Here is a 14541-nt window from a genome sequence, read left to right as displayed (position 1 = left end):
CCTTCAGGAGTTAGGGTGCTAGGGCGCCACCAGGCTTCAGGACCTCCCCGGCTCTCCAGCCTCCTGCCAGTCCTCCTCCCCGCGGTAGCATCTCTTCAACTTTAATACTGTCTGGCCGGCGGCACCCAGCCCCCATTCCCTCGGGATCCATCCCGCAGCTCCCAGATTCACCGACACAGGCCGTTTGGGCCTAACTTTCTCGCGGGGTCTGTAACTTGGGAGAGAATGGGATCCCGGAGCGGCGGCTGGTTGGCACCTGTGTAGATGCCTCCTGCCCGCAGTGCTTTAAACCTGGAGACAGGCAGTTTTATCCAGCCACCCAGCCTCCTGGGGGCCGCCTCTGCAGGCTAGCCCAGCTCAGCCCTGAACCCGCGCTACCCCTTCCTTCCCAGCCAAGTTGAAGCTTTCTGAGTTAAGGACGCGCGATCCCGCCGCCCAGCTGAGCCCAGGGACCCGAGGGACTAAGGCCTCTTCTGACCCGTGGCCACGCGGAGGTCCGTGAACGCTCTCGGAGAGTGTCACGCGCGCATTCTATTGCCCATTCCTCCAGTCCCCTGTGCTAGTTCACCGTTTACTCTCCAGTCACATATCTTACTTTCTTTTCCTTGTTACTCGAGTTTGAAACAAAGGCCTCCGCAGCATATGGCCGACACCTAAGCTTCCTACTGCCAGAACATGAATAATTAATTATTCACAATCTTGCGTAATTACTATCTCGGTTACAAACACCGAAAAATGTAAGGGGCATATTTCCAAAGAGGTACAATGCGACTCCCAGGTACACAACGTGCCCCAAATCAACTCTGGTAAGATGTTCCACACCAAAGTAGATCTCACATTTATGCTTTCTTTTGTGTTCTTTAATTTGCATAGTATTTCACAAGATTTTGCCAGTATAATTCAGTTCCTTTTAGGTTTTCATCCTTAAGGGAAGGGGGAAGGGAGAAGGGGAAAACAGGGTGATGGCATGGTTTAACTAAAAGCTGAGGGTGTTGTTCTAGTCCATAATATATCCGTGAAATGTCTATTTAAAAAAGAAGAGAATGAATGTGAACAGTAGAATCACCACGGACTCTTGAGATGGATACTTCCGATATTTAAACAAAGAACCTCTCCATTTACAATTTGCAGATGTTTTTTAATCCACCATGTAGTTTATTTTTCTGTGTGCCCATTCAAATGATATATTCACACACAATTATTTTCATACACATGAGTAAAGCAAATGAAACTTTAAGATCAATTCCAAGAATGCACAGGTTGGGAGCTAACTGCCAAGCAATGTGAGGCTACCAGAAAACAATGTTAGACTTCCAAATTCTACAAAATATCACCTGGAGAATAGGTCATGGAGGTTTCTGTAACTATGTCAATTCTTATTTTTAAAGTCCAATCCCAATGTCAGAACACATGGCAAATTATTTATTCTGGGAGAAAAAAATGTAACTAAAGTGATTTTTTTTTTTACATTGGCTTATAGCTGATATATGCAAAGTTGGGCGATGCACCTGAACTCTCCACCTGATGGCAATTGAGCTGGGAGAGAACAGCTCTTTCCAGGGCAGCTGCTGGACTGCAGGGCCCTTGCGGTATCTACTGCCGCATAGGTGCATGATGGTGCCTACAGGAAGCCCACCAGATCCAAAGAGATTTGGAAAATCGGGAAGTGCACTGGTCATTTTCTTTACATTTTCTATACATTTCTAAAAGCTTCAATTTCCCCAATTTGAAAATTAGCACTCTCTTGGAATCGTTTATCGTTCTGTTTCTGCCCTCTCTTCTTGATTTTGCTCATATTATTAAGAAAATTGTAGTCATGTAATATTCTCAAAATGCTTTAAAGTTGTAAAATTTTCAGCATAATTAGTACATTGACTACAGGGAAGATAACAAAATCAAATCATTTCTAGTACTTTTGAAGTCATTTTACTGGTTATTATTATAGTTTTTCTTATGAACACTGTGACATTTGCCATGCAAGAAATAGACTTCTGGGAGAAGTCAAATAATTAAAATACATATACATTGTTCTGGGTTCTGAGAGAGGAGCTGCTTTAGCTATTAATTATTGATATATTTTGATTCTTCTTCCTTCAGCACAGAGGAACATTCCACTGGGAGATTCTCTACTTGAGTGGTTTTGAAGCTGAGATCTAAATATCCTTCTGCCATTACTCTTTGGAATTTCTTTGTTAATTTTTTGAGGGTTGTATTTTTTAAATTCATTTGTCTGCATCAAAGGAATTTAATTTGTTGTGACTGTTAGCACCCAAACAAAGATTTTCTGAACCAGGTGCTGGTCATTTCTCAGTTGTAAAGAGGATAAATCCTGGGTAGGAAAGGATGAGAATCTGCAGGTACCAAAACAAAACACACACACACACATAGGCACAAAGCAGACAGGTTCATTCAGTGCAACATTCCTGAATTAATAAGCAGGTTTGCAGAGCAGCCCTGCTTGAGCAATGAGCAACAACAACAACAAAAAAGACTTTCCGATCATATTACAATCTCTCAAAGCAACCAGGGTTTACAGAAATAGACTGTAGATTTTTTTTTTTTTTTTTTTTATGCTGAGCCCCAGGCAAACATGGGTTTGCTTTCTCTTACCTGTAGATCTGGGCAAGGGATTTTCCAGCAAAATTCTTTAGCCCCTCTTTTCCTGGGGTCAAAATCCTTTGTTTTACCGACTCCATTCTTGCAAAGACTGGTGTTGGCTCTTGCCAAATTTAAATAGTGGTCGCTACGGAAGGCGAGAGTTGCGCATATTGTCTTAATCGCTTAAGGTAGTTGTGGGCTTTTTCTTCTCAGCAGAACGGTATTGGTGTGCCTCCAGCAAGAGTGTGAGTGAGAGAGGGGAGGGAGTGAGAAAGAGAATACAACAGAATAGCTGCATGCAACCCACGGGTTTCCTAATAGGAGAGTTGGTAGACACAATCAGAAAGTCTCATTGGAAGGGGAGGATCCGGTGGCAAAGGGCGCACGCAGTGCCATGGTATTTGGGCGGGTGCAGATGAGTCCTTGTCCTGGAAGTCAGTCCACTGAAAAACAATGCAAATTCCCGGTTTTGAAAACCTTATTGCTGTCAAATCTTCTGGCTTTTAAACGGAGGAGCAGAAATATCACAGAACCTTTGTGCAAAAGCAAAGTCAGAAGAATGGTTTTTTTTTTTTTTTAATGGTGTCTTTGCTGTAGGGAGCAGAGCACTTCCAAAACTCTTGGGAGCATCTGAGGTCTCAGGTGAGCAATGCTGCTGTTAGTTTTTCCTCCTTGCCTCTGATCTCCTTCCCTCACGCCGGCGCAACTCTGCTCTGCGGTTGTGTCGAATTAAGATGGAGAAAGCTTGCTGCTCTTTGAGGACGTGAGTAAATAACAGACACACAGTTCTGATTTGGGCAGCGCCAGGAAAGATTTCTTCAGCGCGGCTGACAGCGCTCGTTAGGGCGCGTCTCGGCAGAATTGTTCAGCACCACGGACAGAGTAAGTTTCCGGAAAACGGAAAGCAGCTTTTGGATGGCCAGGTCGCCAACTTTCTAGGGGAGCTGGGTGGATCGTCCCGACCCAGTACCATTCTGGGCATCTTCAGGAATGGATGCTATGGAAACCAAGTGGAAATCTGTCATCATCGCCAGAGTTTGCAGAGAGAATGGTGCATTTGACTCTTCAAGGGAGGAAGACTTTATTAAAAATTGACAAGTTACTTCTAGTTTCCTACATTTTGCCCAGCGCGCTACCACCAGCTCTGACAGTGTTGCAGATAAGGAAGCTTACAACATATTTCATTTATGTTTGTGGAATTCTGGGGCACTTGGTCTCCCTTGGATATAAAACATTTGTACACAGAATGTATAATTATATTGTTCGTGTGTTTTGTTTTAATTTCTGATAGGAAGGAAGGAAGGAAGGAAGGAAGGAAGGAAGGAAGGAAGGGAAAGAGAGAGAGAGAAAGGAGGAAGGCAGGAAGGGAGGGAGGTGAGAGAAAGAGAAAGAAAAGATGAGCTACGACCTCAGTGCCCTTGGTTAAATAAAATACAGCCAGTTTAATATAAATTCCTTGGAATTTTATGATTCGTTGCTTAACTGATTTACAGCACACTATGGAAATATCAATATACTGACAAAATTTGTGGCTATATCTTGTGCTTGTTAACAAATTATCAGTAATGATATTTTCAAGATTTATTTGGAATTGCTTATATTCCTTTAAAATGTGATTTTTTTCCTTTCACCATCTTCCCCTAAAGCAGAATTCCAGAGAGACATTCATGTAAGACTTTTGTTGTCACATACATAGGTATAGCATCAATGAATCTATTTCATTAAGCAAAGCAAGAAAGCTAGGCTAGCTTAATGTTAATTATTAATGCACTTATAACATGAATCACAAACCTCTTAGATGCCATTCAGCCAAGTGATTTCAAAACTGATTGCCCTTGAGTCACATTGTCAAGGTCAAAATCTTTAGATTTTATTTAAGCCAATAGGGGGAGTAGATTTTTCTTAGGGATTTTGGGACCAAATCTCTAAAGTGTGGATCTAAATACGGAATCATGTGAGAATGTTTCTTAAATAGGCCAAATAATACAATGGATATGTATATAGTGAATGGATAGCCAAAAAAAGATAATCAAAAGTAGCTAAAACCATCTGCCATTATTAAATTATATTATATATCATTATGAATTATAATAAAGAAAAGAATACTAGGGGCATCTTTCTCTCATTTTGATAAATATGTATTAAGATATATATCCCTATAAACAGTGAACTAGATTTTTCTAAAACTCTGGAATGCTTCAGAATAATATCTCCAAAGATGATTAAGTCTAAGAAGAAAACACACACACACACACACACACACACACACACACACACACACTAATCTACCTCCTTCTAAATAAAAGATACAAGTTTATCAAGACTTTACTTATCCAGGGTGCTTTTCAAAATATTTATGTTTTTCAATTCTTCAGTGACCAAATTCATTAGATCAAATTCACTTAAGGGTACCCATGATTCTGAAATTCTGGATAGTTACGCAAAAACTAGAAGCTAGGTAAATATCTGTGAAGTTAAGAGGACGGTATAAAACTGATTCTCCTCAGCACTTACATTTCACCTCAAATAACTAGAGAGCTAAGCTACTTGCTAACTCTGCACTATAGATCATCTGAGAGGGAATCAAGCAATACAAATCCAACATGAAAACACAGTTCCTATAGTAAAATAATTACTTTCACCTTTACTGAAATTAATGTCATCTGGTGCCTTCATTCTCTTGATAACAGGGCAAGTGCTTGAATCAGAATTATTGCTATTATTGATTTATTCATTCTAAAAATACTCATTTAGTGCCAAGAATTACACTACGTTCTGGGAATATTCCCTGAAAGATCTCACAAGCTATGGGAAATAGACACATAAATACAATTACAAACAATTATGGATACAATTGAACAAGGAAATAAGTAAATAACCCAACCTGGGAGTAAAAGTACACAGAAAAGATCCCAGGAAATGATGTTTCCTTGTCTGTCTCAATAATTGAAGAGAAACTTAGTTCTATGAAGGTGATGGCAGCCCAGTGGAATTGGGTAAGGAGGGGTGGTGATACTTGGAGAGCATCCCAGCCAGAGGGGACATCTTGAGCAAAGTCATAAACAAAGGAAAAATATTGCATATGGAAAATTACAAGAATTGTCACTAGGCCACCTGAGACCAAAGAATGCCATTTAAGCTTTTCTTTAATTAATAGCTCCCAATATAAAAGACATACACTCGGACACTATGTACATACCCAACAGATTTTCTTCATGTGTGATCCTCAAATTCAAACACTGAACATGTAATTTTGTGACCTTAAGATCACCAGATTTATCTTTATGCAAAAAAATACTAGTGGTTACACATATGGTATTAATCTGGAGAGATGAAAAAAGCCTTCCTTTCTCTGGGTACCCTCCCTTACCACCTTACTCCTTACTAGCTTACCTCCCTTACCCCTTGTACCCTTTTCCATCCAATTTTAACAGTGCCTTAAATTGCATTATTAAACAAGTCTTCCTATAGAAGAATGGTCCCCTCTATCCAAGCACTCTTAAAAACAAAAGGTTTCATTGAGTTTATTTAATGTGTGTAGCTTATTACAAATTATGAAAGACTTTCATTTACAAGATCACATTTATTCCTTATAATTATGCTTCAGACTGAACTAATTTCATTCCCATGACTGGAGGAGAAAAATTAGATATGATGAATTGCCTGAAGGCATGCAAACAGTGATGAAGAAGGAGCACGAGGTAGCATTGTTTCTCACAATTTAAGGTCTTGGTTAAAACACAGATTCTGATTCAATAGGTCTAGAGGGGAACCTGAGATTCATCAGTTTTAACAAGTCTTCAGTACCACTTGTTCATGGATCACACTTCGAATCTTGACAGAGTTACAGTGTGAAAGTTGAAATTGGCTGACCTGGGTTTGGGTCCTGATTCTGTTGGTTATCAACCTGATAACTTTTAATCAATCATTTCTCTTTAATGAACTTCAGTTCCTTACTTGTGCAGATACTGGGTTATAGTAAGTGGTTTCTCTTACCCCTTCTACTTGCAAGATTTTATGACTTTTTCATTAATTTATTCATCGATATAAAGCCACATTTCCTTTGCTTATTCCACCATGAGATTTTTTCTATTGTATTTGAGCTAAATGGTTAATAATGAACAGAGAAAAATGCCAGTAATATGGGAGAAATGTGCTTTTTTCTGAAAGTTCAATCTTCTTACATATTCAGAGAAGAGGAAATTTATTGCTTGCTTTACTATGAGTACATACTGAGTTTTATATGCAGTCATTTCAATAATTGTCTCTACAGTATTCTTTGAAATTTATAGAACATATTACCCAATAACAATGTGATAGGTTAGCATTTGTTTATATACTCCTGTGAGGAAATACTTCTGAGAGATCTTTTAAATGACTTGTAAATATTGCCCTCTGGTGGAAGGATAGACAATTATTTTAGTCCTTAATTACGTAACTAAAACTACTGTTTCCTTCCTCTCTTTCTCTCAGTCTCTCTCTCTCTCTCCCTCTCCTTCACTCCCTCTTTTACTGTTCTTAGTACTTGTGAAATTAATATCTATAACTAAAAATATGAAGTCCCTTTTGTGGACAACACACTTGCAATTGCCTGACCAAGCACTTTAGAAGTAAGTTGATTGTCTAAGAATCAGTTAACCAGAGTTATTATAAGGAAATTTAACTCTATTAAGATTTATAAATGATATGGTAATCAGACAGTAGGAAAATGGGTTAAAGTTTCTAATCCCAATAGAATAAATTACGATAATTTTATAAATATTGTGAAATAGTAATGGAAGTTTGATACATTTCCTTCCCCATTACCAAAAAATATATTTTAAAGGCATCCTATTTAATGCTATTCACAAATCTTTGCTGGAGCATTTTTTAAGGCAAATCTATTTCAGAAAATTCTTTGAGGAGTCTAATTCCAAGGATATTTTAAATGCAACATTTTCTATTGTTTTTTTTTTTTTCAACAAATACTCAACATATAATTTGCACATGTAGTGGGCTAGGCCCTTTTCTGGAATATAGTAAACCAAAGAACTCAGGACAGTACCACAGCTTGTTATAATAGATGTAAAGAGTGTATATTCCTGAAGAAAAAGGTGTTTTGAAAAGCTATTTTTTTTAACAGTATCACTTTTTTATTATTTGACTTGAATTCCTAAATCCACATTCACTCTAATAATTACACACTTCTTTCAGGTTGAGGCTATACAAATAAGCTGTAGGATTCATCTGTGACTTGTTTCTTATCAAGGCTTTTTAAGTGGACAGCTTTTAGTTCAGCTTTATTTGACTTTACTTGGCAGTGTTAGCCTCAGAGACATTTCCAAGAAATTATGATTATACAATTTCTTGAGTGTCGGAGTTAGAAGAAATAATTTGGTTTGTCTTATCCACATCTGTGTACATAACCCAATATGCTGCACTGCTGTATTTAGTGGCCTTCTATAAAATATCTTTTGATTTCCCTGTGATCTGTCTGATTAAGAAACTGGAGGCTGGAAATTTTCAATAAAGCACATTGTAATCTTAAGCGTATATTTTAACTACCCAAAATGTATGTATATAATCATTTATGCTATGTGTTCTTTTAGTGTGTATCTTACTCTGTATAATTTACCATTAGAAAGATGTATCCATTTTATTCCCTTCCTTTCTCTCTGTACTCAAGGAAAAGAAACCAGCCTTCTTATTCACTGCACACCATTATGCCTTGGGAAAATTCAAGTTTAAAGTGAATGGAGACCAAACACTGTTGTTCTAATGCCAGAAAAGTACTTCTAATTTTGAATCCCATACTATAGGTAGAGAGTAATGTGATAAATTACAGAAGGACTTTGAACACTCTTTAAACTCTCAAAACTATTTTCTTAAAGTGAAAGATGTGATTGTATAAAGGAATTCTGAGAGAAATTAGGACAGAAAAGAGATGCAACTTGAAAAAAGAATAAAATAAATATATATAGGTCAATATGAAGGAGACCAAGGCAGAGATCAGCATGACTTAAGATATTTTACAGGTAAATAAAGAGATTAAGTGACAAGTAACATGTAATATCCTTCAATCTGATGAAATATTACCTAATTGAAATGTCTCCCTCTCTCTCTGGGTCCTATAAGGGTCCTACTTAGCTTTCATCAACCTAGGTTACTGATTCCCTTCCTTTGAATAGCTTATGCTTGGCATTCCAGATTGTGGAATATTATCTTCCTTGGAGGAAAACATCTAACATTATTGAGATCTCCCACTTGGCTGCAAACACTTAGATATTTTTTTGTTTCATTGTTCACATTTTCTAAGTTATTTAAGCTATCAGAAGCAGAAGGTAGGGGAATTTCACTTCTAGAATAGTTAGAGTGACATTTTCCAAAGTAAAATATGGATACATAGTTTTTTAATAGGACAGAATATTTGAAATATAGAATATTTCACTGCTGTAAGCATATTCTATCACAATTTTGGAGAAGTAAAAACAACAGCAATAACAATAGCAAAAAGATGTAATGAAATACAGTGGCGACTATAAATCTTTTCTAGCTGCTGCCCTCTAGTGGTGATAAAAGAAAAGATTTCTTAAAGTTAAAATGGCTAAAGTGCGCTGATTTAAATTATTTTAAAATCAGCAGGTAAACATGTTTCAAATAATATTCATATTACTTGTGTGTTTTTTTACTAGCATAAAGAATAAATGGGCACTGACTAATTAGCACTGAAAAATTGTGCCACAACTTAAACAATTTTGTTTATGTCTGCCTGTAGGATTATGGTAATGGTAAAGACACCATCATACTGTTGTGAGAACCATGGTGAGTAGGTCTTATTGTGTAAGAAAAAGAGGCTGTGGTCCTTCACTGACATTTTGGATACTGAGTACCATTCTCTGTGCTCATTCATTGTGGAGGAACAGAATTAGAGATCTGATCAAACCATACCTGAAACCTGCTCTCTAACTAGACTGACTTTCCAAAAATTTGAGCCACTGAGTCCCTTTTAATTAATAATCAATTAAGATGTCCTTCAGTAGGTGAATGGATCGCTAAACTGTGGTACATTCAGACAATGGAAAATTATTCAGCACTGGAAAAGAACTATCAAGCCATGAAAAGGCATAGAGGCACTTTAAATGCATATTATTAAGTGAAAAAAGCCAGTTTGAAAAAAGCACATGCTGTATGATTCCAACTATATGATATGCTAGAAAAGGCAAAATGATGGAGAAAGTGAAAAGATCAGTGGTTACCAGGACTTGTGGGGGTGGGGCACTGGGAGGGGAGGGATGAATAGGTGGATCACAGGGGATTTTTAGGGCAGCAAAAATACGATACCATACTGATGGGTACATGTCATTGTACACTGGTCCAAATCCATACCATGTACAACAGCAAGAGTGAACCCTAATATAAACTATAGACTTTGGGTGGTTATGTTGTGTCCATGTACGTCAGTTGTAACAAATGTACCCCTCTAGTTGGGGATGCTGATATTGGGTGTTGGGTAGGGAGTATCGGCAAGTCTCTGTACCTTCCCTTCAATTTTGCTACAAAACTTAAACTCCTCTAAAAAATTAGGTCTTCATGTTTTTAAAAAGACTAGTATAAACCTTGAGCAGATCTCATGTTTCTCTTTTTTCAGGGATAGTAAAAAAAAAACATTTATCAGAGAAACAATTCTAATATTTCAGTTTATACCATTCTGATCAAGGTTAGCTGAATCCTCCCTAGGGAAGCCTACCTCTCCACCTTCATCTTAACTAATCTCATTCTTGCTCTTTACACTCCATGAACACAGAACATGTGCATTTTGGGGTTAGGACCTGTTCCGGCTTCCTACCATATTATCTTTTTAAAAATTCTCTTCATTACAGGGAGCTTGGGTGACTCAGTTGGTTAAGCATCTGACTCTTGATTGCAGCTCAGGTCATGATCTCAGGGTTATGAGATCCAGCCCCACAGCAGGCTCCACGCTGGGTGTGTAGCCTGCTTGAGATCCTCCCTCTCCCTCTCCCACTCCCCCACTCGCTCCCTTTCTCCCTCTCTCTCTCAAAAAAAAAAAAAAGTAAAATTCTCTTCTTTCTGGATCATATCACTATGGAGAACTATCTTACTATCTTGTTTAATTTTCTGCTTACTCTCTGTTTTAGTTTCCTATTGCTACTGTAACAAGGGAACACAAGCTTACTGGCTTAAAATAGCACACGTTTATTATCTTAGAGTTCCATAGCTAGAAGTCTGACACAAGATTCACTAAGCTAACCTCAATGTTTCAGGAAAGCAGCATTCTCCTGGACACTATAGGGAAGAATGCATTCCTTGTCTTTTCTAGCTTCCAGAAGCTTCCTGCATTCCTTGGTTTGTGGTCCCCAGCCACAAATCAAATCTCTCTGACTTCTGTTTCCATCATCACATCTCCTTCTCTGATTCTGCTGCTTTCTTCTTTCATCCATAAGGACCCTAATGGTTATATTAGGTTCACCTGAATAACCCAGCATGCTTGCCACATCTCAAGATCCTTAATCATATCTGCAAAGTTCTCTTTGCCACATAAGAAAACATATTCACAGGTTCTGTGGATTTGGATGACAACATCTTTCAGTTTGCCGCCCATAGTATCCATTGGTTCTTTGTTTTGTGTTTTGTTGTATCTAAGTCAACTAGAGAAAACTCCTAAGTGGCAGAACTGTGCCTATTTTGTTTTCATTTCTATCCCTGGCACCCAAAATATTCCTGCTACAAGGAAGGTCCTTAATAGGTTTTTTATTGTTGTTGTTATCTGTCGTTTTTAAAGAACATGTTTATTTTCAGTCAACCATATTTTCATTTTTCTGCATTAGAGCTGATGGAAGAACAGCTTGAGACCATTCATTGGCCATCCCTAGCCGTTCAGTGACCTCATCCCCAGTGGCAGGCTGAGTGCTCCAGTCCTCGCTAGGGAACTACTGGGTAGGCACAGAGGGCACCTGCATGCCATCAGACCTCAGGTTGAGTCCCGGTAAACCGACCCTGAAATCCCTCCTTGGTCACAGCCTTTTCAGCAGCAACGTGATCTTCCTTTTCCATCTCTTCAGGATCCCTGTAGAAGCAGAGATCTGACATGGGTTCTTACATGACACCACCCATACTCGGAACTTCTAGGTCAGGATCACCACATCAGACCCCCTGTCGTTGTGCAGAATGGCATGTCCGCATAGGACAGTCTATGTTACGTGGAGTGATGTAGACAGGTTAGCATAAGACATGTCTTTGAGAGGCTGGTGGTCATGCCTGGGATCAGTAACCATCAGAAAATGTGGCTCCTGGGAAGCTGCCTGCATCTGGCTGTGAAGGTTCCAGAAGCCAAGCAGCCAACAGTAAGAGTAGTTCTGGTAGCAAACTTCAGCCTGTCCCCCTGGCCGGTATTCCTGGAGGATGTGCCACTGATGTCAGCCACATCTTCAATGGCAACAATGGCGTGAGCCATCAGCAGAAGCTGCTTCCAAGTGCTTTTCAGATTTATGATGTAGATGCCATCACATCACATCACACCATGGGTTTCCTTCTGTAGACGTAATTGCAAGTCAATGTTGGTGCCACTTAAGCGGGATCCTGCTGCAAGAAACTTGAGGACATCCTTCTTCACTTGCAAGATATCTGGGCTCCAGACATTGTGAACATTTCCCTCTAAGTTAGGGTGGAAACCCAGGACATCGCCATATGGACAGAGCACTGTTTGGATGACACAGAATGGTTCAGCAGGTATGTTTTAACAAATGAGTAATTGATGTTTGAACTTTGAGTTGTTTTCTGAAGAAAGTGAATGGATTTTGTCCTTTCTTATGACATTTGGCTCCGAAATGGATTCTTGGTCACTAGTCTCCCAGGCTCCAGGCCATTTCTCACACCCCTGTGGGATTTATCTGCTGGAAGCAACACAGATCTTTCCACCTGTTTTTGCAAAATCTTTCAGAACTTCTCTTTCAAGAATTATTTCACAGTTCCTCCTGACATCTGCTCATTGGTCAATAGCTGGTCTGAATCTGCCATTCCAAATCGATTTCCCACTTTCCCTTTTTAGTTCTACACACTCCAACAAATTGGAGCCCGCTATTACCCACAGAAGCCCTACTCCATGCTCTCCGGGCTGTGTGCTCCCTACCACTCACCCATAATGCCCTTGCCCTTGCCTTCATTTACCAGTGCCCAGCACAGCTCATGATTCCAGACCCAGATCAAATGCATGCTCTTTAATGAAGTTCCTTCCTTTATCCCCTCACTGGACAGTGAGATCCAGCTCTGTCATTGGAAGTAATGAACAACCTTGGAGAAGGTAATTAAAACTCATCAAGCCTCAGTTTCATTATTTGTTAAATGGAATGAGTTATATCTATCTTTTGCAAATTAAATTAAATAATGCATGTAAGCCACCTCTCACAGCGCCTGACACATGGGAGTAATTATTAATATGATGATGATGACAATGATGATGATGATGATGATTTATTTAAAACCCTTGTATGAAATGTCATTTTTAACCCTGCAGTCTTCAGAAACGGGGTTCATGTTTACATGATGTGCATTTTCCATAACTCTTGCCAGACAGGCAAACAGTAAATAATGTTGAATAAATATATCCTCCTAAACTTTATTACTGCGTTCTGCTTGTGGTAAAAGGTACTGTATTAGTTTCCAAGGGCTATCACAACAAATTACCACATACTGGGTGGCTTAAAATAACAAGAATTTATTCTCTCACAGTTTAGGAAGCTGGAAGTCCAAATTCAAGGTGTCAACAGGGTTGGGTTCCTTCCGAGGGAGAAATCGTCTCCTGTCTGTCTCCTAGCTTCCAGTGGTTGGTGGCAATCCTTGTCCTTTCTTAGCCTATAGATGGGTCACTTCGACCTCTGCCTCTGTCTTCACATTGCTTTCTTCTCTGTGTCTCTGTGTCCTCTCTCCTTAGAAGGACTTTGGTCATTGGATTTAGGGCCCACACTAAATTCAGAATGTTTGATCTCAAGGCCCAAATAAGGTCACATTCTGAGGCTCAGGTAGACGTGAACTGGGAGGAGACACTGTTCAATCCACTACAAGTAAATTCAAGGCTCCTTCTTTCTTATAACAAATTGTAATTAAGAGTCTAATTTCTAGGGGCGCCTGGGTGGCACAGCGATTAAGCGTCTGCCTTGGGCTCAGGGCGTGATCCCGGCGTTATGGGATCGAGCCCCACATCAGGCTCCGCCGCTAGGAGCCTACTTCTTCCTCTCCCACTCCCCCTGCTTGTGTTCCCTCTCTCACTGACTGTCTCTATCTGCCGAATAAATAAATAAAATCTTTAAAAAAAAAAAAAAGAATCTAAATTCTAAAACTGCACTGCACTGGTTCAGGCCCTGGCCTTTTACAGGTTGTGTGGTTTCGGTTACATTGCTGGACTATACCCAGTTTCAGTTTCTGGATAAGGAAAATGAGGATAATAATAATATCTACCTTAAAGAGTTTCTGTGTGGGGCGCGTCGGTGGCTCAGTCGGTTAAGTGTCTGCCTTCTGTTCAGGTTATGATCTCGGGGTCATGGGTCTGATCTCGGGGTCGGGGGATCCAGCCTCATGTCAGACCTCCTGCTCAGCAGGGAGTCTGCTTCTCCCTCTGCCCCTCCCCCCACTCAAGCTCCCTCTCTCTTAAATAAGTAAATAAAATCTTCAAAAAATAAAAATAAAAAAATAAAGAATTCCTGTGTGAATTAAGAGAAATAATCGTTACAAAGGGATTAGTATAGCTTGGTTGTCATTAATCAAGCAGTAACTGTTGGCTGCTTCTTTTAATTTTTTTAGTTTTACAGGGCACATCTCTCTGGAAAGCTCACTCCCCTTTCCACTTTTTACCTCATTAACTTCTAAATATTTGTGGCTTCAGCTTAAGGTTTCCTTCCACGGGGAGGGATTCTCTGACATCCTCAGTGAGATCTAATAGTCGTCCATAGC

The 14541-nt window shown here is 39.4% G+C and overlaps 1 protein-coding gene across 1 annotated transcript in view; it reads right to left on the bottom strand.

Annotated features, from left to right (window-relative positions):
- Nucleotides 1-2696, bottom strand: part of SLC17A6 (solute carrier family 17 member 6) — a 38984-nt gene extending 36288 nt beyond the window's left edge. The window contains exon 1 of the mRNA XM_026511870.2: nt 2611-2696. Coding sequence (XP_026367655.1) covers nt 2611-2696 — 86 coding nt within the window. The remainder of the gene's footprint in view (nt 1-2610) is intronic.
- Nucleotides 2697-14541: the final 11845 nt, after the last annotated feature.

Source organism: Ursus arctos, unplaced genomic scaffold (genome assembly GCF_023065955.2).
Source record: "Ursus arctos isolate Adak ecotype North America unplaced genomic scaffold, UrsArc2.0 scaffold_23, whole genome shotgun sequence".
NCBI lineage: Eukaryota > Metazoa > Chordata > Mammalia > Carnivora > Ursidae > Ursus > Ursus arctos.
This window is presented reverse-complemented; position numbering and strand designations above follow the sequence as displayed.